This window comes from Lissotriton helveticus, chromosome 3_1 (assembly GCF_964261635.1).
Source record: "Lissotriton helveticus chromosome 3_1, aLisHel1.1, whole genome shotgun sequence".
Classification (NCBI taxonomy): Eukaryota; Metazoa; Chordata; class Amphibia; order Caudata; family Salamandridae; genus Lissotriton; species Lissotriton helveticus.
This window is the reverse complement of record NC_136061.1, coordinates 740,516,381-740,542,418: the sequence shown is the minus strand read 5'-3', so window position 1 is coordinate 740,542,418 and position 26,038 is coordinate 740,516,381. Positions and strand designations below refer to the sequence as shown.

The following is a 26,038-nucleotide window of genomic DNA, read 5'->3' as shown; positions in this document are numbered from 1 at the left end:
TCAATTTCGGGTGCTGTGGAAAAAACTGTTAGTGAAACGCTGAAATGTACAGTAAAATGAAAAAGGCAAAGTGTATTTTTGCAGCTGACTTTTAACTCGTATTTTTGTTTAAGTACAAATTGTTTGCTTTAGTGTACAGCCATTTTTGTAGATCTGTAAGAGGTCTATTTATTATACGTTTTTTCTAAAGTAAAACAGACATAGAAATCCAACCGTGTTTGTGTTTTTATAAAAAAAATTATCTATCTGTATTTCCCTATTTTCCCACCTTTCTAGCAAAGCCATTTCTCCGAAGTACTCTGATAGTAAACACATAACCTCATAATTGTTTCAGCAAAATAGACATACTCTAAATGCATCAACGTCAAAGTGAAATATGACATTTTAAGTGCAATTGACGCATTTCTCCCACCGCTGTCTGGACGTTTTCGGGTCTTTACATAATTGCATCCTGGCTTTTTCAAACCTTTAGGTAACTTTATGACTCTCTATCTGGCAGATTTCGAGCACGGGATAACATAATCACAAATGACAGTAACTGGATCGCGCGCCCTAATTGAGTTAGTTCTTCTCTGAACTAAAGCCTGTGTACCAAGCATTGCCGTGTAATTTCTAGATATATACTTTTTGCTGTGATGTGTTGTGTGGCATGCATATTTACCGTTTTTCATCACTGCTGTCCTTATGTTACCTTTGTAATGTTTCCTGTGTTAAAGGGCTCGACTGATGAAAATTGTCATCGATTTCACCTTGACGTTCACTAAATTTAGAAATGTGAACATGTGTGGGTTAGACACGCCAGTTATTCTGGGAAACGCTGTTTAATCAATAAGACATGCCCGGGTGTGTTTTCGCTGCACGCTCCTGGTTGCCGGTTGGTAGGTGAACACGGAATGTGTTGAATGCCTCCTTGCCATCAATGTTGCATCCTGCTGTGGATATGCTGTCAATTGTCACGTGACATTTTGTAGGCTGGTAAGAAAATGCACATCTTTGAGGGATGCCTACCTTTGGATGATAACGCTGCTTTGAAACGGGAAATAGCCTTTACAGGGTGCTTTTCACCACATTGTACCTTTAACACGTGTTTTTAGAACACATATGCTTTTACAATGTATGCCTTTACCATGCATTTAACCACTTCCGCGCTGATGACGGAGCCGCTCCGTCATCAGCCGCGGTGGCGCTGTGCTGATGGCGGAGCGGTTCCGTCATGGCCCACTCGACGCGCCTGGGCGGTGCTGATTTCGCGCCTGTGCGGCGCGCTCTATTGGGCGGGCGGGGCCATGACGGAACCGCTCCGTCATGAGCACAGCTCAACCAAGACTGGTGACGGAGCGGTTCCGTCACCAGCATGGGCGTGCCGCGCGGCCCCCCCGCCCCCTTAGCGCTGCGGCGGAATAGCCGCTGCAGCGAAGGTGTTACATTGTTAATATATATAAATATATATACAATCGATGCGTAGCAGAGGCATTGGCTGTAAAAGCATATGTGTTTCAAAAAAATGTGTCAAAAAATGTGTGGTAAAGGCATACAAAGTATTTTCCTGCATTGTTTTATCATACAACCCTTTGAAACTGACTCTGACCTTACAATCCATTTCCGTTTTTTTAAGCCATCATGACACTGATCATGTTAAAAACTTTGCAACTGAATTGCTTAGGGATTGTATGAATTTAAGGCAGGTTTGTTATCAATCAATCAGTTGATTTGTAAAGCGCGGATAATCACCCAGCAGGTTATCAAGGCGCTGGGGAAGAGGGAGTCGCAGAGAGATCAGTAAAACAGCCAGGTCTTTAATGCCTTCCTGAATTCCAGAATAGTGGTGGAGCTTCGGAGGTGCAGACGGAAGTCGTTTCAGGATTTCCCCATGATGTAGGCGAAGGAACGTCCTACAGTGTTGCTCTGGCGAATGTGAGGGGTGTGAGTGAGGGACAGAGATGAGGATCGGAGGTGTCTGGAGGGTTGTTGGAAGCTCATGCGATGGTTGATGTAGGCAGAACCTTGGTTTTCAGGGCCTTGTAGGTGTGAATCAACATCTTGAATTGGAATCTCTTCTGCATGCGGAGCCAGTGGAGGTTCATTTGGGGAGTTCGAGGTTGAGTTTGGCTGTTGAGTTCTGAATGGTCTGAAGTCTCTTCAGGAGGTGGGAGGTTATTCCTGTGTAGAGCGCGTTGCCGTAGTACAGACGGCTAGTGATTAGAGCCTGGCTGATGGTGTGTCTGGTGTTGATGGGGAGCCACTTGAAGCGCTTTCATAGTTTATGAAGTGTGAGGAAGTAGGTGGAGGAGACTGCATTGATCTGGGATATTATGGTAAGTTTGCTGTCCAGTATTATGCCGAGGTTTCTTGCATGGTCGGTATGTGTGGGTGAGTCTCCTAGTTCCACTGGCCACCACAAGTCGTTTTGTGGGGAAGGGTTGTTGCAGAATATTAGCACTTCTGTTTTGCCTATGTTAAATTTTAGACAGATCTTTTTTGTACAGTCAGCGACACTTGTCATACAGCTGCAGAAGTTGGCTTTTGTGGTTGTGGGATCTTCTGAGAGAGAGAGAGGATGAGCTGGGTGCCGTCTGCATAGGGTATGATGTTTAATCCGTAGGTTGTAATTGTCCTGGCCAGAGGGGTCATGTAAGTGTTCCTGACCAGCTCTCCTGGCTGATCATCTGACCCTTCTTGCTGCCCAGATTTATTATGTTGACCCTCAGGGTCTTGCCTCTGCCTCACTCTTGAGCCTTTTGTTTACCTGCCTACTTTTTGCCTGTCTTTGCATTTTTCTGCCCTATTTTGTATTTTCCTTAATGCCTTAGTACCTCTCTTTGCGTTGTCTGCCGGCTTGCTTATTTCTTCGTTGCCTCACTATCCTCGTTTTCCCACTATCTTCCCCACTTTTGCTGTATTATTTGCCCACTTCCCGCCTCTCCTCTACCCCTCCCCCTGCCACCCAGTGCCCCTTCATACTCCCGAGACCTACCTGACGGGGGCCGTAGCGCGGCCCCATTGAGCAGGTCACTGACCAGCTCTCCTTGCCTCCACCTAGCAGCTGACCTCCCTTGCTGCCCAGATTCGGTGTTGATCCTATGGGTCTTGACTTTGCCTTGCTCTTGAGCCTTTTCTTTGCATGCTTGGTTTTTGCTGCCTTTGCTGTTTTTTTGCTCGATTTTCTATTTTCCTTCTTGCTTTACCTCTTCTCTCTGCTGCTTTCTTAGCCTTATTTTACCTTTCTGCCTGATTGCTCATTTATTCATTGCCTTATTGTCTTTGCCTTCCTGCTGTCTCCCCTGCTTTTGCTGCCTTTTTCCCCTTGCCACCCAGGACCTATTTAATGGAGGCCACAGCACAGGTGGGCTGAAGGAACGCCAAAGGCAAGCCACACTTTGCCCATGCCCAGCACCAAGAACCCTGGATCTCCTATCCCCTGCAACTACACCGCTGCCAAACTTTGAGCCCTGATCACTGGTCTCTACAACAGCTGTTGTTGCACAGCACCTAGTTCCACAGTAGGACCTTTCTCCTGCCTACATTCCCTCTCCTCCTGCAGCACCGGAGCTCCTGCCACCACAACCACACCCACCACCGACTAGACAGCACAGCACTCTCGCACCAGGACAACTAGACTTCCTCTTCCTCAACACACGATCACTCTGTAAGCACTCCACCGAAATCTCTAACATCATCACAAGCGTCACCCGACGTTATCTTCTCACTGAAACCTGGCTCACCCCTGCTTCCTCTTGTGACATTGCCTCAGCAAAATCCCTTGGCTACAAGATTGCACATCGGTACTGGGTTAACGCACCCAAAGGCAGAATCACTGTCATTTACAGAGAGGCCATCCACTGCACCACCACAGACCACGCCACCCAATCATGGAACACCTCAACTTCAAACAGATGGAAAATCCACCATCAGTGGTACCACCCTCATACAGACACCAGGCCTGCACCCTGGCTTTTGCAACCCCATCCCTGACTTGATTGCCCCGGTCGCCCTAGACTCCAAAGACTACATCTTCCTCAAAGACCTCAAATTCCACTGTGAGAACCTCCCTCAATGACGCCAACACCACCAACCTCCTCGCAAGCATGAACAACATTGGACTCGCCTAATTGGTCAACGGCCCTGCTCACATCGCAGGACGCACACTTGACACCATCTTCATGTAAGGCAACAGAGTCAAGTTCAGTCACAACTCCGAGCTCACTTGAACAGGCCAACCTATGATCACTTCAGCATCACAAACCCCCCACTACAACCCAAGCTTCCCAGCAAAGCTCAATGCAGCCCAATGCAGCTGGAGCAAAGTATCAGAGAGCCAGTGGTGTGACGCCCTCAACACCTCCCAGCCATAAACATTTCCAAAGCTGAACCACACTGTCAAAAATGTCACCACCTGGATCACCAATTGCGCCAACAACTTGCCCCCATCGGACCCAGCGGACACAGGAGATACTCCAAACAGGCCAGATTGTATAACAAAGATTTGAGAGTTGACACACGAGATTTTAGGCAACTAGAAAGGAAATGGCACACCAGCAAGCACGCCACAGACAGGACCACATTCAGGACTGCCCTCAACCACTACCTCTGGCTTCTAAGAGAACCTAAAAAGATCGCCCTTGCTGTGACCGCATTAAAGCCAGCTCCAACCACAGCAAAGAACTCTTCAACATAGTCCGATGGTTCTCCAACCCCACCCCCACCGATAACAGAATCACCCCATCACAAGAACTGTGCGACAAACTTCTTCCAAGACAAGATCTCCACCACCAACAAAACTTTCGACCCCCAGCCCAATCCCTCAGACTTCTTCCACCATGCTCCAACAAAAGCCACCCCGGACAACCCATGCACCAAATGGGACCTGCTCACCCCACAGGATACCACAGCCATCATGAAGTAAGGGCACTCAGAACCCCAATGGACCACTGTCCTCACCACATCTTCAACCTCGGAAGCAACAGGATCAGCAGTGAGCTCACCATCTTCTTAAATGCCTCTCTCTTCTCGGCCACTTTCCCTAAAGAATTGAAACCTGCAGAAGTAAAACCTTCTCAAAATAAACCTACCGCTGACCCCAGTGTCCTCAGAAATGACAGGCCCATCTTCCTGCTCCCCTACCCTGCCAAAATTCTGGAAAAGGCCATCACTCACCAACTTATGCAACACCTAGAGAACAATCATCTTCTTGGCACCTCCCAAACTGGATTCCGCTTCAACCACAGCACCAAAATCGACTTAATCACAGCCATCAACAACATCAGGCCCCTCCTCGATCGTGGAGAAACTGCAGCTGTGATCCTCCTTGACCTCTCAGCAGCTTTTGACACTGTATCCCAGCACACCCTGATCAAGAGGCTACATCACATCAGAATTCTAGGAAACGCCCCCAAGTGGATCGCCTCCTTTCTTACTGGAATAACCCAGAAAGTCCATCTACTAGTTCACTTCCAAGCCCAAAGACATCATCTGCTGCATTCCTCCGGGCTTCTGTATGGCTTTTCTCCTTGTAATCCAACCCTTAATGTATATCCTTTATAAAAATTACAGCTGGAATAGAACTTGCCTTTTTTTGAGGTCGTAGAACTATATCTTTTTTGCTTGTACACCTCTTTTAGCAAGCTGGGGCAAAGTACTACAGGTGGAGGACACATGACATCTGGATGGTGCTTGCTAACCCCACTGCACAATTTGACATGGCAGGTTCTTCTGCAGATACGCGCCCCATTGTCCATGACTATTAAATCTTTTCCAACAGCCACCTCAAAGAGTGCTTCTCTCACCACTTTTGTGTTTCTATTCCAGTGTCCCCAACAAAACAAAGACATTGAAAAGACCCAGCAATTTCCTAATGGAACTTGGTCCTTTGAACCCCAGTCCCAGAGCGTAAATGACATTGATAAATGGATATGGATTTTGAACTACAGCTCAGATGTGGGGGAAATACAAATCTATTCTATTTACATAATTTGTAATTTCTTCAGCTCCACTTTAGGGGGAATCCATGGCTGTAGCTTGAAATAGTCCGACATGCAGGGGTTGTTCATGTAAAGTGGCATGCCTATTAAACCATAAGTATCCTCAGAGCCCAAACATTGCTTCTCTTGCTCATTAAGCAGTATAGGATACTGGGTCATATATGTTTGAATTAACCCTTTCCGTGCATTGGACAGCCCCCGGCCGTCCGACGTCATGGTGGGCATGTGCGGAGGACGGCCGGGGGCCATCCTGACCACGGCCAGTTATAAATCACCCGCACTGCGGCGGAATTCCAGCCGCGGTCAACCGGTTAAACATATACATTACACAAAAAAAAAAACAAAGTTGTCTTTAGGCACTACAGAACAGAGTTGTCTCGCAGTTAGGTCCGAGAACAAAGGGTGTTCTTAGCAGATTAAAGGATCATTCAACTGGTGATTAGCCCCCGTGACATTTTAAAGGTAACTCAGAAATAATAAAATAGGCATAATGTTGATTGAAAATTATTTAAAATATATTCTTTCACCATCTTGTCTCTCATCTCCCACTTACTCTGCTTCCCCGCCCTGATTTTCTTCCACTTCCTGTCTCTTTTTACTTATTCTCCTCTCCTAGCAAGTGGGTGCAGGGAACATATTGTGACATGGCGCGTGCATCTCCTCTTCTAAATTTATAAGAATGTAGTGATATCGCTTCATTAGGAGACAATAGAAGGGTCTCAATGTGCATGTAAACTAAGGAGTTTATTTATAGTCTTTGTCGAGAATAATGGTACTGGCGTGCATTGGCCAATACGGACACATTTTGCATGTAGAGTTAACCTGTGATGCACACAATAGAGAACAAGGCAGTGGCCAGATATTGGCCAAAGATGTCTTAAATTGAGGACCATAAGGATGACCTTGTTCAATAATGGTTACTGCTATTTTTTTGCAGTTATCATCTCCAGTAGACACTGTGGGGTGGATGTTGCCCCAGCTAAATGAACCTCCAGAAATCTTCGGATAGTAAAAACTGAGTCCGCCTACCCCTCTGTGTGAAATGGCTTTATCACTTCACTCATACACTGAAAATGCCACAGAGGCTGTTGGACATGTGGAGAATTGAATTAATAGCATTCTGCTTTGAACATGAAGCTCCGTACAGTAGTACATCTGCCATTCTCATAAACTTGCTGATCCAATGCCACCCACCAAGGTGTCTAAAGTCTGCCTCTGAAATTATCTTGCTGATCCAGAGGCTGTAGTGCAAATATTTGTAGACGGTGGCCCCTCACCTAACACCACCAGCATGATTGGTCTGGAAGGCATTTGGAGGCATGTTTCCTATATTGTTCCCCGACTCCCCACATTCTGTTGCGAACTCTATGAAACCAGCACAGCAGTTTTATTGTAAAAATAACCTTTGCTGAGACCTTCAGGAAAGGATAAGATCAATGTGTCCAAACTGTAAAATTCCATAACTTGTCTTGGGTACTTTTGAAAACACAGGAGTACATTTGCTTGGATTCTCAACTTGAGGGAAGGTGCAAATAACTTGTGTAATGAGATGAACAATGGTCAAGCTAGATTCTAGAAATAAAATAGACCAAGTCTTGAAAAAGGATTGACTGAAAAGACATAGTAATGTGGTCTTTTAATCCACTGAAGGTGGTTGTCCGATGTGTTGTTATATATAAATCCTAGGACCAGAAAAGGGGAGTGATCTACATATGGAATACTTCGAATTCCCTTAAACAATTAGGATACGTCATCAAGGTAAGCACCACTCCGATCTCAGAAAGCTCGGTTTTTCACCCTCCATATGTTAATAAATGAGTGCTTGAAATTGGGTAACAGGAACACTTACAACGTACCATGTTATGAAACAGCAACACTAATTAACATCATGTAAAACGAACAAGTTAATTTATAGGAAACCCTGATTTCCATTGTACCTGATCTATGCATTATTTTAATGAAAAGGCAACAGCTGGATAATTACTGAGAGAGGAATCCATCCTGTTGCCTGCCTACTAAAACTGACACCGTTGTTTTGGCTCCCAAGCAGACCTTGTAATCCGTGCTTGATTTGTAAAATGATGAGTTTGGGTGCCCAAAATTAAGGCTCAGAAATCTGGCAGGCACTATTATATGTCAGCACACCGACTGCCAACGCTACTAGTACTGAATCCCCACAAGAAAGACAAGAGGGTACCTGGTAATGCAAATTCTAGGGAGAAGAAGGCAGGGAAAACACACTAAATCACAACAAATACTAATCCCTAGTACATACTTTAAGGCAAGGTAGTACATCCAGAAATATACATATCCCATAGACCAGATATTTACCGGAATTTATTATCAAAAAATATAAATCATTTTGTTAAATGTAAAATGATGAGTTCGGGTGCCCAAAATAAAGGCTCAGAAATCTGTCCGGCACTATTACATGTCAGCACACCGACTGCCAAGGCTACTAGTACTGAATCCACAGGAGGCCTCTTTAATTCACTACCAGACATTCGCTGCCTCTCGCTTCCTCCTCTGGTGACGGAGTTTCCGTCTTTCTCTTCTCTCTTCTTGTAAGTTTGGGCATTTCTCCCTTTCTTGCTTTCCAGAAGTGTCCGATGAGGAAAAGTATGTGCTGTGCGGGTGGCCCCCAACAGCAACCACCAGCTCAATTGAAATACTGCTCACAATGGCTCACCTAAAAAAAAATTTGAGTGGCAAAGTACACTCCACTTCACTCCCTCGGACTCTTATATTAATTCAAATTCTGGTAGAGAGAGCGTTGCATCCCAGGAAATAATGTTTTATTGGGATTTATTTAATTTTATCTTTGTTATATACCACTCTAGACCAACTGTATCTGCATACTGTGTAATAAAAGGTGTGAAGGAGTGAGGCAAATATCCGTTAAACCTGGAAAGAACTCTGTGTTGCTAATTATGATAAAGCTAAAGAAAGATAAGAGGCTAAGAGAGAGAATTGAACACAACTTCATCCACGTCAGAGTGAGAGTTTGAAAGACCGAATTAGATTAGAACTAAAATGAAGGGGGGGGGGAGAAATAGAAGGCCTGATCGAGGTTAGGTCTGATAGTATGTCTTGCATGTGTAAGATGTGGCGTAAATAAATGTTATTATTCCTTTTGGAATTGAAAAAATGGCTTGGCAAATTTCAGGTCTATTGGTAGATAATTCCACAGTACTGGAGCTCTCCCTGATCATGCTTCTTTAGCTGCAGAGTTTGGAAAGTCTATGTTTCCAGCATGACCTACTTCATATTTTAGCAGGTCCTGCAGTCTTTCTCGCAACCATGAGCTATACAAAGCCCTATGTTTGCATCAACCTGGATATTACACATGCCAGTTTACATTTTGTCTTGACCTCCATATGTATCTAGTGAATATCTTTGAGAACTGGTGTAATGTGCTGAAACCTCTTCAGTGCAGCAGGTTTATTTCCCAGTCAGTCTGTGGGTATTAGCAGGGTGTTTGCAAAAGCATGAGAGATGACGGAAAACAAGGGGTAGAGGTGGAGCACATAGGAGCAGGAGGTGGATACAAATCTCCAACTGCTCAGATACAACCCAGAAAGTACACAAACTGCACCAGTCAATCTCCTAAAGTAGTATGGCTGTGTGCATTGCACTGAGCTAGCTCCCACTCCCTCTAAGGTTAAAAGAACCACCTATGCATTTGAGGAGTGTTAAACAAGGATGAAGGATACGTCTAAGTATATCCCACTAATTTGCCATTGGCGCAGCACTCACCCACACGCACCAGTCAAGCCCTTGAGAGGTCAAAGATTGAACACTGAGGAAGTGGTACAGCACTCTTATCAATACTGCGGAATTAGGAGACCAGAGAGACTTTAAAGATGTAGAGGGGGCATGGCGGAACACCGCATGATGTGTGTTCAACCAACAGGAGGCAGAATATTGAGCCACCACAAGTGGCCGTGAGAAAAGGCTAGCCGCTCAAGTGACTCATGTGGAGTCGTCCTTTGGAGGATTACGAGGCACAAGCCTGCGAGTTGCTCGAAGACATTCATCATAAACCATGGACTAGAGACCCGTGGTCTGAATTCCAGCGGTAAGTCCAGAGAGCATGCATCATAGCCAAGTAGTAATCTGCGGTTCACATTACTACTGAAAAAGAAACCCTTTGGCGTAACCTCATTCTGAGATTTTCATCTCAGTTCTGGGTTCAGAAACATCTGTTGGTAAGGACCGTTTTTATGGTCATTATTGATTAAGTAAAGGGTCTCTCTGAAACTATGGCAGAAAATGGAGCTAAGGATCAAACTGTTTTTACCCCTTTTCCCATTCTGTGAATATAAATTCCAGAATATTTATGCTTTTAGCAGAGAAGTGTTGTATAGCGGTTAAGCAGGTTGGACTCTGGATTTGTAGGGCCTGGCCCTGAATAAGTCTGTAGGTACAGAGTGACGTCGGCACCATCACTTATATCTCGTTATTTTCTCAAATCTATATTGGCGACACTACCTACGTGAAAACCCCTCTCGCAATGTCCGTCAGTGGCCAAAAATAATCTACTAATTAGAAATACGCACTAATTGCACACTGTCTGCAAGGACTCGCTTGCCTCCCAGAACATTTCTTAACCACTCCTGAATGATTTAGCAATGCGGCTGGTACGGCCGCAGTGACTTTGGTACAGGAGATTACAGGAAAGCAGACAGGAACTTGCCAGGAAGTAAATGGCTAGATTTGTTTGTTTTGCAGATGGTCCTGAAGTCTCCAGTGGCTTCGAATTAAATTATAAAGGCTGTCTGTCACTTGTGCTCCAGTGATGAGGAGAGCTTAGACCTTCGTTGAAAAACAGGCTGCAAACGTTCCTGCTCCACAGAGCAGCAACTAAGAGGTGTCCTTTCAGGAGGAAACTGGAAAAGCCAAGGGTGCTGGTTCGTAGTGGGGAGGATGAGCGCCGCTTGGCGATGTGTACAATGGGCTGTGGCGTGCTGTGTCCTAAAGGTAGGAATTCCTTTCCCTCCTTACCAGGTTTGTTAGAGTAAGGGCATTTCTTCATGTCGTCATGTGGTATTTTAAGAAAACATTATTGGCTTTTACCACTGCAGAGGAAGATGTGATATCTAAGTTTGTTTCAAGGACCGTTCCCGTTTTGAATGTGTTTATTACAATAAAGAAGTTAGTAAAAATGAATGTATGTGCACGTTATTTATTTTCGATTAAAAAGCTCAAAAAAGTTATGTTTACACGTGCATATTGAGTGCCTCCAGTTGTACATTGAAAATATGCTGAACATTTTTGGTAGAAGCGTTAGCATTTCCTTTTGCAATTTTATTGTTTTAAAGTGCCTTGTGTTCATACTTTACAAGGAAACCTAGGATCTGAAACGCAAGACCTAATGCAGAGCAGAAACAAACAGACAATGTTGTACAGTGTGTGTGAGTATGCAGCAGTGGACCATGTAAAATCACATTTAGTATTGCTTGATGGTGTGAGAGAATGACTGACTGTTATACCATGTGCGTGTACGTTTGTGTGTGTGTGTGTGTGTATATATATATATATGTGTGCGTGTGTGTGTGTGTGTGTGTCTGTGTGTATATAAATATGTGCATGTGTATGCAAATGTAATTGCATTTATATAGCGCTTACTACCCCTGACGAGGTGTTTAAAGTGCTTTTTCGGCGAGTAGCAAGCTTCTCCAGAACCCATAAAGGATTAGTGTTAAATTAGTATAATGAAATATGAAAGTAATTTGAGTGGTGGATCTGTTGGTCAGTTATTTGGATTGAGAAGGGTAGGGAAGGGATGGTAGAGGGAAAAAGGTTTGCATTTATATAGTGCCTGTTAGCCCTGATGGGGCGTTGAAGCGCTTTTTGGGCGAATAGCACGCTACTCTGGAACCCATAAAGGATTAGTGGTAAATTAGGATAGTGAAATATGAAATTTGAGAAGTGGACATATTAGTCTGTTATTTTGATTGAAAAGTATAGTGGAGGGATAGAAGAGTGAAGGATTTAGACTGTTTTTGTTTGTTTAAGAGGTCATAGCAGTGGTAGGAGGCTTGGGATGAGTAAAAAGGGATATGGAGGGGAAGAGTCAGAGGGAAGAGTTTAGAAAGGCTTGTTTTGGTGGAGCAGTATAGTAAAAGTGGTGTCAGAAGATGCAAGGAAGGGTAGAGTAGGGGAGAGTCTAGAAATGGTTATTTTGGGGATCATAGTAGTGGTATGGGGTTTTGGATGAATGAGAGAGTGGATGTAGATGATATATTGATAGAGGTTTAGTGTGAGAAATAGGGTAGTGCATTGGAAAGAGTAGTAGGAAGTGGTTTGAGATGAGTCCGAGAGTGGAAGTAGAAGATGTATTGGATTGGATATGCTGAATAAGAATAAAGTAATACATATATAGATCCATAAGTACATGGAAGGTATATAGATGCATAAAGGAAGTAAGTATATGTAGATTAAAGATGCATTAGATAAACTCTGGTATAGGGGTCTAATGGGCTGAGTTATATATATGAGATAAGGCACAGTCTGAAACGTTTTACACCTTTCCAATCCTTTGCTGTTTTATTTCTGTCTGCGTGCTGGAGGGGTTGGCTGCACTGAGTGGGGACGTCTTCTCAATTTATTCTGCTGTTAAGACAACAGTTTTGCCCTTGCTTGAACGTCCCTGCACAATGGGAGATCTCTGTCTGCTCTGCCTGGTGTCCCATATATGCCGTGTATGGCAGTGAGCCAGTCCTGACCAGATCTCTGAAAGGAAGCAGCAAGACCAGTGTTTTTAAGCTGGGTCACTGGCTCTATATGTTACAACAATGTTTTGCATCACTACTCCATCAGATATAATAGAATACAAATTTAATGAGGAGCAAAATTAACTAAACAGCCTGCCGGCATGCAGTATTCATTTTGCGCCTGAAGAAGAGACATGTATCCAAAAATACAGCCCCACTTTTGTGCATCGCTGGTTCTTAGCTTTCCAAAAATGAAGCTTTGCATATATAAGGCAAGCCCCGATGAAGCCTCAGTCTTCCCTACCATCACCACAGATTGCAGTACAGCTGCTGCTTGAGTCATCCGATCCCCATCTCTTTAATCAGTTTATTCTGCTGGCCAAACCTACCATTAGAGCTTTGGTGAGTCAACTAACCCGGGGCTTTCACGTGTTCTCTTGTGAAAGCCACAGTGCTGTGTGAGTGCTGCCAGATGAGGTCTAGTGAGACTGCCTACCAGGTGCTTCCATGGGCGCGCCTGTGAGACTGCAGGCTTAAGGTCTGCATATGAGCTTCAGTGGCACTGTCACCAGTGTCATCATCTGTGCTTCGGGGGACTCCCATCTGAATGCTTCCATAGGATCTCAGGGGAGACTGTTGGTCAAGGGCTGCTACGGACGTCCTTGTGAGACTGCTGGCTGAGAAATGCCATAGGAGCTCTCATGAAACTGCTAGCGTGAACACTTCCGTAGGATCTCAGGCGAGACTGTTGGCCAAGTGCTTCCATGGGAGCTACAATGACACTGGTGCCCATGTGCTGCTATAGGAGCTGTTGTGAGACCACTTGTCAGTTTATTTGAGTAACAATACATATCTGCAATATAGCGCCAAGATACCCCACTAGGATGAATGTGTTCTATATGTCATAAATTGGCTAATATATTACATGTAAGACCTCTGTAGTTTACTGCTTTGTGTTAGCCAGCCCACTTTCTTGTACTCCCACCACACTTTAAAATGCGTTTTGGAGGCGTAAATGGTATGTCTCGAAGTCAGACTCTACAAACACACCGCTGAGGATATGTGCTGTAGAGCAGACTTCGTATATGTGCGGACGAACCCCGGGCGCTGCATGTGTGCCCAAAATATATGTGTCTGTCGGTTAATTTCTTTGCAAAGCACAACCACCCCAACAGACCCGACACTAAAATCTGCACAGCACTGTTACATGTATTTAATCCATAGAGCTCTGTAGTCTATTTGAGAGGGGAATTGCAGAGATCTCTCAAAACTCTGAAGTTTCTTTTTGCTGAGACAAAACCACCTATCAATAGCAGAACACGTTGGAGGCAATTTCTAAACCGTATCAGTGTTCATTTTCTTCTGAAAACAGTGCTAAATTCAGAATAATTCAGAAGAGAGGATGCTCAGCTCCGTATCTGGTAGGCCAATGGAAGATGAGGGTCCTCTGGTCTACCAGATGTAGATAGGAACAGGAGCCTGGAGGTGGAAGGGTTAAGGGGAGTGGTTAATGGGAGTGGTTAATGGGAGTTTTAAATGCATTCAGTCGCGGCTGGCATGTTTCTCAGGTGGGTGGGTCGCCCAGGGAGGTGGGGAAGTCGAGTGGGAGGGTGGGAAGGGGTGTTGCAGGAAACGGGAGGTCATGCGGGAGGGGGATGTCACACGGGAGGGGGAGGGTTAATTTAATTAATAATAAAAAATAATAATAAAACCTACCTTTTTGTCGGCCGGGTCCTGTGTCTTCAGGTAACAGGCAGCCTCCCTCCCCTCCGCCAATCACAATGCTCCAGGGGAGTGTTGTGGTTGGTTGGGACGCCCTCAGGAAGTGGCTTACGGGGAGGCCATGTTCTCCATGTAGGCTGCATTGCAGCCTTCATGGAGAACTATAGAGTGCTCGGCTGGTTAGGCTGGCCCCAGAGGGCTGACCAAACAGTTAGTGCATTCACAAGAGGGCACACCACTCCTGCCCTGCCCTAGAGCAGACCCACCGACCCGCTAACCCCCAACCAAACCCTTCTGCTTTCTAGCAGTGCGAGAAGCAGAAACATAAAATGGTCGTTTTTACCATTTTATGTTTCTGCTTCTCGCACTGTGAGAAGTCAGTGGGGCGACGCTTCCCCGCCCTAGTGGAGGAGCCGCTTCTGAATGCATTTCTGAAAGACTGACTTAATCTGGACTGCATTTTCTGCTGAGTTTATCTTTCAGCTTAAATGCGCCGCAGCAGGTTTAACTGTGTGTCCTTACGCTTCTGGTCACCCCAACTATATTTACATACTGCAGCTGCTTTCATTTTAATCCTATTTCACGTGGTCAAACCGGTTTTGCTTGAGGTAAATTGGGATAAGAGCCAGAATTGCAGGAAGGGGGACAGGGGAGTCAGTATGCCCCAGGTCCGGCATGTTTTGAGGGGCCCACACTTATGCTGTAACATTTACTTAGAGATTTAAATGCATGCCTGCCCTATTTCTTGGTGCTGGGGTACATAACACAGCTAACACCTATAGACTCCAACACACCTGCCATGTTTTGTGGTTCTCATGAAGGACATTTTGTTTTAAACTTTGAAGCACCGCTTCAGTTTATTTTCCAAGGCCTCGCAAAAGCACCTGTCATGCCTGATATTTGGGAAACAAGTTCTTGTTTCATTAGACACTGCTGGTCATCCACCCCAAAATAGCTCAGCCCACATTTCTGAATGAAAAAAGCCAGTTTTCAGCAAGAGGTCTTGGTTTCTTCTCTTTTACCAGGAGTCAACTGCCTTCCTACCCCTATTCTGAAAGGAGTGGCATCAGTAGTGTAATATTAGCCCCTGCAGCCTCAACGGTGCGAGGAGAACGGAGCTCCAGGGGGCCTCCCCTGGCACCCTGCATGGGTGGCGGGTCCCTGGCCTGAGAGTGGGTCTGGAGCTTGGAGGGCCCCTCCATGTACTTTGCAGGGGGCCCTACTCAGTTTCGTAACGTCACTGAGTGGCATTAACAGAATCATTCTTTACTGTGTTAGAAATGGGGGTAATCCTATGACCAAAGTTTAGGTACAGGACCCTGACTTGACTTTAGGCTCTCCATTTCATGATCAGGGCATGTGTGTCTGTACGGATAAAGAATAAACCAGAACCCAGCACCTGCAGTTCTTGAATTTTCTTTACTTCGGTATGGCATGGGTCATAGCTGGGGTACAATCCCTATTCAGGAGTCACCACAAAGTATCAGGGACGGCTGTCACCCAAAGTTCTAAAATACATCTGGCATCACTCTGTCCTTGATGGGTACTTGAAATCTCCTGTTTCACTTTATCGAATATGGTCTGTCCCTGGCATGAAAATCCATTACTGAAAGTGACCTCACAGGAGCCAATAGATCACCTATAGATCGCATGAGTACCTTAGTGATTCTGGAACTAGGGTACCTCCGATTGTCCATTCACTCTATTGCTTACTTTGGGTCTATGCCAGGGCCCAGATGTCCAAAGTCACCTGCATACCCCTTTCCTGTCAGGAACTAGAAGCAGTAAGAAAACAGTGATATTCCTGTTAGGAAGCCTATAATGGAGCAAATGTGAGTGTGGCAACTCCTCTCCCAGCAATGCAGCAAACATTCCTACACTTGTCTAAGGGACAGTGACACACTGCATGCACTGATTGCATAAATCATGAGATAGAAAAGACCATAACTGCATTTTCTGTTATCTAAATTTAATAAGTGAGTGATTTTGAATCCAAGAACGCTAACCATGCCATATATTTTTGAAAAGGGATAAATCCAGGAATTCTTAGGGTGAACGTAGATTGAGTTTGGAAGGCTTTTTACCCTCAATGCCCTTGAAGCCACTGCAGTAGTTAATTGGTGCAACTTTGATTCACAAAAAACACCTTGTTCTGCAAAAATAAAAAACGCAATATAATTGTTAGCTAGATTTCATAGAATTCCCCCAAAATACTCCAAATATATTTAAGTTTCCGTAGAGTAAGGAATATGAATATTTTGGTACGAGATGCAGTTAGAAATGGAGGTCTCAAGTTGGCAGTGGTATGCACCCTGTTCAAGTAGGGACCCTTCCTTCTAGTGAGGGTAGGGGAGTGACCCCCTTGGTAGCTCGGCACAAACAGTCAGACCTGTCTCAGAGGAAATTAGTATTTTTACATAACACACACAGTAACACCGTGAAAACACTACAAATGGACACCTCACCAGTTTATAAGAATAAGTAATCTGTATCTATACAAAACAAGATAAAAACGACAAAAATCCAAAATATAAAACTCAAAATATCACTTTTCAAAGGTTTAAGCAATTCTGTCCACAAAACTCAATCAATGCAGTGATTTTACACAAAATACCTTTGATGTGTCAAAATCCTTAAGGAAAAACAGCTGCAGAGGAGGGAAATGTCGGAAAACACAACTATGCTCTGATTCCTGAACCCCTAGAGAAGCGATGCATCAGTTCTGTTGCACGCAGAAGAAGTATTACATTGGTTCCGGTCTGTAAGGGGAGGTGAGGCATCGAAATCCAAAGATGGTTCTGGTCTGCTGTTGTTGGTGTGGAAAGCTTGGTGCACAGGTGCGATGCATGGAAATCCTGACGCGCTGGAGGTCGAGGTGGCAGCGGCAAACAGGCACTGCGCCAAATCTTTTAGCCATGGACTGGTGATGCTTTGATTCTTTTAGCCACACAGCAGGACTTGTGTTGTAGTCAGTGTGGTGGCCTCGGACAGTGCGCGGGCTTGGCTTGAGGCGGTTCTTTGGGCCACGAACAGATGCTGCATCTATTTCTCTGGCCGCTCAGCAGCATTGCGTGGAAACTTCTCCCACACTGTAGTCTTACATCATAAAAACAGGCATTGGGAGGGTGATGCCTCAATTTTGCAGTTTTTTTAGCAGGGTCAACCTCCAAGAGCACAGAACTGGAATTGCCACCACTTGGAAGGTCAGAATCTACAGCAGTGGAGATTAAGGATGCCTCAGGTGAAGTATTTGATGACCCTGAGACTTCCAACAGGAGGCAGTCACACAAAAGCCCTTGGAGAACCTTGGAAAAGCAGGATTCAAAAGCAAAGTCCAGTTATTTCACTTCCTACAGACAGAAGCAGCAACTGCAGGACAACCCAGCACAATAACACACAGCAAAGGAGCAGTACTCCTCCTGACAGCTCTTCAGCTCTTCTCCTTGGCAGAGTCCTCAATCCAGAAGTGTTCTAAAAATGTAGGGTTACAGGTCCAGTACTTCAAAGGAAATTCTTTGCTATCCACAAGATATTGCTGTGGCTCCAGATACACTACAGACAGCCTTGTGAGAGGCCAGGCACAACCCTATTCAGATGTCAGATGTCAGTGACAACTCCTCCTACCACTCTAGCTCAGGAAGGCCCTTCAGCCTGATGATGGGCCGTCAGGATGTGCAGGGCACACCTCAGCTCCCTTTGTGCGACTGTCTAAATTGAATGCGCAAACAACCAAGCTGTCTGTCAAAACCACACTTTGATTCCACTGGCAGGCAGAAGCACAGAATGGTAAAGTAAGAAAATGCCCACTTTCTAAAAGTGACATTTTAAAACGCACAATTTGAAAATCAGAGATGTGTTTTTAAATGCTGAGCTAAGGGAGCCCTAACTCCCAATCGGCAGCTCTTCCCAATTGAAAGTTACACTTGTAAAATGTTACAAGGCAGCTCCGATGCTAACCTATGGGAGAGCTAGTCTTTACAATAGTGAAAAATGAAATTGGCAGTATTTTACTATCAAGAAATGTATAACACAACAGTACATATCTTACCTTTCGCATACTCTGCACCCTGACCAGAGGGCTATCTAGGGCGGATGTATGACGTTACAACGCATACTTTTACAACGCCTACCTTTACAATGCGGTTTTTACATAGCATACCATTACAACGCATAGTGCTTTTAGGCGCTGGATAGTGATTTATTTAATTTACTATTCCAACTCCAGTCCCCGTGGATAGTAGGGAAGGTGTTGGATAGTATATTAAATACATTCCCTATCCTAGAGCGCCCCCCAGCGCTATGCGTTGTAATGGTTTGCGTTGTAAAAGTTGCGTCGTAATGGTAGTGCGTTGTAAAAGTTTCGTTGTAAAGGATGTTTCCCATCTAGGGCCTACTGTATGGGCGCCTTACATTTACTAAAAGGAAAGGTTTGGGCTTGTCAAGTCGACATGGCAGTTGAAAACAGCAGTCCCAGACACTGCAATGGCAGGCTTGAGACAGGTTTACAGGGCTACTCATGTGGGTTGCACAACCAGTGCTGAAGGCCCACTAGCAGCATTTGATTTACAGTGCCTGTGCCCACACAATGCACTTTATTAGGAACCTACCAGTAAATAAAAGGTTATGTTATGTTATATAGCATTTTTAAAGCGCAACAGCTGCCCCAGCAAAGAGGCGTCCCGGCGCAAGCAGCAGACAAACGGATGAGTGAGGGAAGACAAACCTACGGCAATGGGAAGAGGTGCGTTTTAATGGCCTTCCTGAATTCCAGAAGGATGTTGAGGCCATGGATCTGTACATGAGGCAATGAGTTCCAGAGTACATGAGGCAATGAGTTCCAGAGTATTGCCGCCATGGTATGGAAAGAGCGTTCCCCTGCGCACACCCTCCTTACCGGACCACAACAAGGTGTTGCCCTGAGTGGAACGGAGTTGGCGCGTGGGTTTGTGTGGCAGCAACAATTTAGCCAGAATTCCTGAGGTGGCATATTTCAGGGTTTTAAAGGCTATAAAGAGAGCCTTGAACTCAATCCGCCTAGCCACTGGCAGCCAGTGTAATCGGTGGATGTCATTTGTCACAGAACAAGCTCTGTGGAGACCAAGAAGGTTTCTAGAAGCCACATTTTGGACCCTCTGTAGTCCTAATATTTCTGCTTTGTTAGCCCCCAGATACAAAGAACTGGCATTGTAACCATACTTTTATAGCGCAACTGCCACCCTGAGGGTATCCTGGCGCTTTGACTCTTCCTGGTCTGACACACGAAAGCAAAATTACACTGCCCTAGGAAAAAGATAGGATTTCAATCCTTTCTTAAAGGAGGTGAGTTCAACAGCACTCCTTAAGGCCAAGGGAAGGGAGTTCCAGAATTTGGCTGCAGTGTATCCAAAGGAACGGCCGCCCATCCGTAACCTTTGAATTCTGGGCACCACCACCAGACATGCTGATGAAGATCGCAAAGGTCTGGCTGTCTTGTACCATGAAAAATGTTCCTGCAACTGAACAGGCCCCTGCCCATGGAGGGCCCTGAAGACTATGCAAGATGCTTTGAAGCCGATACGCTGGTGGACAGGCAGCCAGTGAAGATCTTTTAACGCCAAGGAAGAGGAAGCTGAGCGCAGCCGAGAAAGGGCCAACTTAGCTGCCATGTTCTGAATGCGCTGCAGCTTACCAATCAAGGTTCCAGGGGCACCCAGAAGCAGTGCATTACAGTAATCAAGCCTGCTGAGGATGATACTGCGCACTACCTCTGGTCTGGCTTGAGTCGGAAGCATAGGGAGAATTTTACGCAAAGTGTGAAGCAACATCATGCATGTAGCAACTGTTTTGTTGACGAAGGCATCCAACTGTAAATTTGGTCCAAACATGACACCCAGGTTGCGCGCGGAACCTGCCGCCGCAACAGTACCCTGGAAGAGAGGAGGCCAAAAATCCATAGGCAAAGGGCGAGGGATGCGATCCACGGAACAGTGCAGCACCTCCGTTTTGGAGCTATTAAACTGGAGTCCATAGTCCAGTCCCGACAGAATCGTGGCCTGGATGATGATAAGCCTAGTGGACACGTCAAAAAAGCCCAGCACCGATCTGAGTGCTCGCAGTAGTCCAAAATCAGTCCCTGCCACCTTTTTAGTTTGGACTTGGAAGCTGAGGGACTAGTCCATCCATATCCCCAGATTCTTGACCATCTGCTTGCGGGGGGGAGGGGCAGTGCCAAAGGTTGTGTGCCACCAGCACTCACTCCACAGCTCATGGTCTCTCCCTGCCAACAACACCTTGGGCTTGCTGGCATTGAGTTGGAGACAGTTGGTAGTCATCCACTCGGCGATGGCCTCAAGATCTCTACAGAACTTAGAAGCGTCAAGCGCAGGATCGTCTGAGACTGTCACCACCAGCTGCTTGTTGGCGTAGGATACCATAGTCAGACCTCTGCTTTTGGCTACTGTGGCGGGGGGCTGGACGTACAAGTTAAACAGCTATGGGCTCAAGGAGGAGCCTTGCGGCACCCCCTTTTTAGTGGTATGAATACCCGAGGTGAAAGGGGGAGCTGTTATCTGGAATGTCCTACCCTCAAGAATAGAAGAGAGCCACTCCAGAGCACTGCCCACAACTCCCACCTACTCAAGATGTTATAGCAGAATAGAGTGGGACACCTTGTCGAAAGCAGCACTGATATCTAATAACATCAGTGCCGACATGTGCCCAGCATCTTGAGCTAACCGTAGATGTTTGGTCACAAACAGGAGCGCAGACTCTGTGCTGTGGCCGATACAGAAACCATTCTGGGTGGGAGTCTAAGATATTATTGGTGTTTAGAAAATCAGTAAGGAGGGAGTTGGCATAAACCTCAATAATCTTTACCACCTAGGGCAGAAGGGAAATAGGGCGGAAATTCTCTGGCTTAACCGGGTCCAGGGTGGGCTTCTTAAGCAAAGGTACCTCTCTTGCCTGCTTCCAAACCCTAGGGATGACTGACTTGGCAATTGAGCAGTTAATCACCTGGCGCATCGGTGCCAGGAGCACAGGTAGGATTTTCCTAAATTAGTCTGGCTTAAGGGTGTAAGGGGAGCCAGTATTGATTTTGCCGTATAATGTTTGCAGCTGAACTAGAGAGATCAGAGGAAATGCTTCCAGTGTGCTGGTACTACGGGGCAAAGAGCAGCACTTAGGCATGCTTGAGCCGGTGGGAACAACCTATAAATATTTTCCACCTTCCTAACGCAGAAGGTGGCAAGGTTCTTGCACTGTACAGCAGATGTGATCGTAGATACTGGGGGGGACTTCTGAGATGAGAGGTCCGAGAGTATCGAGAAAATGCCCTTAGCCAGATTGGAGCTCTCTCGAATTTTCTGAGCATAGAAAGCTGCCTGTTCGGATTGGATGGACCTATGGTAACTTTTGATCGCAACCCGATAGTTCCCCTTTGCGGTTGGATCAAATATGCCTAGCATGGACAATCAATCGTAATCACAATTTACACAGTGAGCACTTGCACTCTGGCAGTGATCAGAAGTGGTAAAGCAGTGGTAAAGTGAGCAGAGTACACAGACCAGCAAAAACAAAGCCCAGCAGACAATCAAAAATACAGGGGGTAGAGGCAAAAAGACAGTGGAAACCACACCAAAGATGCCATGTCTAACAGATGCACATACTATTCTGTAACTTATAAAAAATACTATGCCTCGCACTTGAAGTTCTGGTCTCAGAGCACATCTCTCATACAAAGCATTTAGTTAATGAATATATAAAACAAATTGGAAGAAAGAGACTTTTTTAGTCTTACCATGCAAATAATGTGTGTATTGGTGTGTTTTAACTTGACTTGTAAAATAGTGCTACTTCCCCTCTTGAGTGCATTATGGGAGCATTGGTCCTGCTTGTGACAGGCTATTCTGAATATATGAAAATAAACTCTGGTGGCACTAGATTACAAAAAATGGCCCAAAATTGAGTTTCTGACAGCATTTGGGGTATTCCAGAAGTCAAAATGGTATTTTCCCTAGAGCGCTGAAAATATTTGCACTGGTATTTGTCACAAATGTGTCCCCATCAGACTCATATGGAGATGTAAAATTACTAACTTTGGGGATGTGGACAATTTCACTATGGATGTGTGTGTGGCTCGAGCTAGGTAGGATGGACTCAGCATGCCAAAAATGTCAAAGATGCGCATATCAATAACAACAGATGTTTGCTATTCAACATTCAGTGGATACTTGCATATAAATAACATTTCTGACGTCTATATACCTCATTTAAAGTCGGTAACACAAGTCCTGAAGCACTTCTTTTAAGCTCTCCCTTACATTTTCAAAAATTGGGTTGTTTCTTTGTTCAAAGGGCAAAGAAATTCAAATGCAGAGAATGATTGATTCCGTGCTTATAGCCTGACATATGAAGCCATAAATATCCTGCTTTTTTTGTAGGCCTTTTGAAAGCAGGTAGAAGTACTAGAGGACAATCAATTCAGAGATTTTAGCACAGATGTAATTAAAACAACAATGAAAAATATTGTCGTTGTTTAGGATGTACTTGTTCCCCTGTCTTTTATCGTGCGTTCCATCTAAAATAATGACAACAAATAAAATTGGTATATGTAAATCCACAGACTGAAACATTCACAAGCAAACTAATGCAAGTAGTGGAGTCCTTTTTACATACTTTGGTTGCTTGTGGAAATCGAGACTTCGTTTTCTAATTCTCCAGTGTTGACATTTACCTTAAACTTTTCAAGTTTATGTGAGTCAATTTAAATGTGTTTGTGAGCTTCAGTTCAACGACAATGCTTTCCAAAGTGTTGTATTACTGATTTGCTGTGACACACAAGCTGCCCACAAGCTTCTTCTGAATGTAAGCTATTTAATTGCAACGTGTAGCAGTACTTTGTGATTTGCAAATTTTTGGGGGGAACCAATTACAAAAGTGCATTCTGTATTTCACTAGTATATTGTCATACTGTACTGAGAGGGAGTAAAGGTTGACGGGGCAGTGACATTCCTACTGGTATCTTTCTGATCTCAAAGAGTCTCCAACCTTGCTCTTTTTGTAGACCACATTCATGTCAGATTTTCAGAATAACCACACCTAATGTATTTGATGTCCCTTAAGGATCTATTTATCCAAATGTGTTTTTTCAAGATATAATGAAAATGTGGCATAGCCTTAGCACATGCATAGTACAAATGGCCACCCTGGAGCGGGACGGCTAGGAAAAGCCTTAGTACAAGAGGAGCATAATTTATTTCTGCTTTTCGTGGTCATCGTAGCTCCAGGTTCGAGGGGAGTCCATGTCTGCGTCCCTTTTAATAGACTTCCACTTCTCAACTGGTTATGAGCAGCAACATATGAGATTCTGTCTGGGGGTGCTGAATATGAATAGTGCTGATGTACATGGAGCCTGTTGCCCAGAGTTCTTTTATGAAGCGGACAGGCTGAAATGAACCTAATTCCCTGCTCAATGAGCAGTCCACAGTGTGTGTGAAGGAGCATCTGATTTTTTGTTTGGGGCAGGATATAAATTGTTGACTGAGGTAGATGGAGTTTATTGCTGAGTTTTCTTTAATGTTACAGATGGGGGTCAATGAAACTCCTTTCCATGCTCAACGGGCTGCCACTATATCATTCTAAAAGATAATTTAGCAAGAAAATGTTTTTCTAGTTCTCTATATTTATTTTAAGGCTGACTCTCCAAGTTTATTGCGTTCTGAAACACCAAGTATAGGATAACTACCCATGGATGGCGATTGGTACGATGTTAGTTCCAGTGCTATAAAATATGTATTCCTATTTCTTGCTGACTCAATGGTGAGGTTTACACTCCTGATGTGCTAGGTTCATAAATGTTATATAATTAAAACACAATGTAATAGAGAAGATATTGTAGTTGGAACAGCGAATTTGTGAATGTCGATCCTGTAAATTGACCAACATCCACTGCGTTTTTAAAGCCATGTTGTAAACGTTCTCTCTTGTTTCTGTTTTCTAGTGTCCGAACTCCAGGAAGAAGGGATCAATGCCATCAATTTGCCTCTGAGTCCAATTCCATTTGAACTAGATCCTGAGGATACCATGCTAGGTGAGGCGTTAAACAGCCCATGAAGTATTGACCTAAACACAGCAGAAGCATCTATTAATACTCTGTTTCATTTCTTTAAAGAGGAAAATGAAGTTAGAACAATGATTGTTCCAGTTTCAAGAAATGACCCCAAATTACAAGAACTTATAAAGGTAGGTAAAGTCATTATGTCACAGTGATAACCCATTCAGAGTTTTAGCTTTTCTATGCAAGACATTGAAGAAGAATGTTTCCTATTGATCGTATCCTATTACTTTTCAGTATAATCAACTATTTTGTGATCTGTTTTATTTATTTGCTTGACATTGATATCAGTCTCCCTCTCACATAGACATCCCAAATGATAGAATCGATCACTTAATTGTTAATCATTGAGAATGTGTATGTATGACATTCAGTGACCTCAGACTTTGCCTTGTGTATTCCCGTAGACCAAGTCGATGCAGGCCCACTACAAAAAGAAAAGTCAAGCCCCAAGTGCTTAGTCCTATCCTTTTTGAACTGGAAGAGAAGTCACTTCAGACAGATACCAACCGTATTGATTCTTATTGGTGGGGTGCAACTTGAGTCTCTATAATCTTGGGAAACCGCCACTAGCCTAATGAGTTCAAGTAAAAGAAATTCACGTAGAAAACAAAATTCCTTGCTATGGAACAAGGAAGCAGTTGGCCAACATGCAAGTCCATGATTTCTTTCTATGATGGGTGATGGAATTAGACTCCATTTGCCTCTTTGCCCACATTCACGCCAGAACATGTTGATTGTTTGCAAGCCTGGTGGCTCTCGTGATGTCAAGATCCTGATCAAAAAGAAAGTGATGGAAGACGTGAATATCTAAGCAAAATTCTTGAGCACATAATGACAATTAGTGAAAAATAAGGCCTTGGATTGCTGGGGCCAGATCATCTTGAATGTACATCTTGTAAAACACAAATCGAGGACTTACTATCGTGGTCTTGTGCACCAAACATAAACCACTTCTGTCCTACTCTTCAGAAAGAAGAAACCTGTAACTCAATAGAAAGATGGTATGAATCTACAGTTTAGTGATGTAAGGAACTGGGTGACCAGAAACGCCAATCAATAAAACCTCAGAGCTTCTCCTAATCAGAAAGGAGCTTTAAATTGGAGACAATGAAATGCAATTCTGTGGATCAAGGTTTTACATAAAACTTCGCTGCATTAAAAGCAAAACCCCCACCAGATTCCGCCAGGATAATAAACCTACTCCTTGGAAGTATTAATATATTTTGAAAGACCATGCTTAAACAGTACTTTAACTTTTTACACATGTTAGAAAAAACATGTATGGATGGAAGACTCTCTTCTGTGCTCATGTGCATTGAGATCTTCACTCCGTGTTTCTACAATCACTCTTCCAGTGAATAGTACTCCATGGTGGCTCAGTGAGTAGTAAACAAACAACCTCTGTTTTGTGTCATCATGTTTGTGCTTTTTAATCAATGCAACATAATGATTTGGCTTCTCGCTCACAAGCTCTCAGTGTTTATCGCACATCCTCTACTCACTTTGCAAAGTCCCCAGCTCCTGCC

At 44.4% G+C, this 26,038-nt stretch overlaps 1 protein-coding gene across 1 annotated transcript in view; it reads left to right on the top strand.

Annotated features, from left to right (window-relative positions):
- Nucleotides 1–26,038, top strand: part of PARVA (parvin alpha) — a 267,872-nt gene that overhangs the window by 73,324 nt on the left and 168,510 nt on the right. The window contains exons 2-3 of the mRNA XM_078680922.1: nucleotides 24,396–24,485; nucleotides 24,567–24,637. Coding sequence (XP_078537048.1) covers nucleotides 24,396–24,485; nucleotides 24,567–24,637 — 161 coding nt within the window. The remainder of the gene's footprint in view (nucleotides 1–24,395; nucleotides 24,486–24,566; nucleotides 24,638–26,038) is intronic.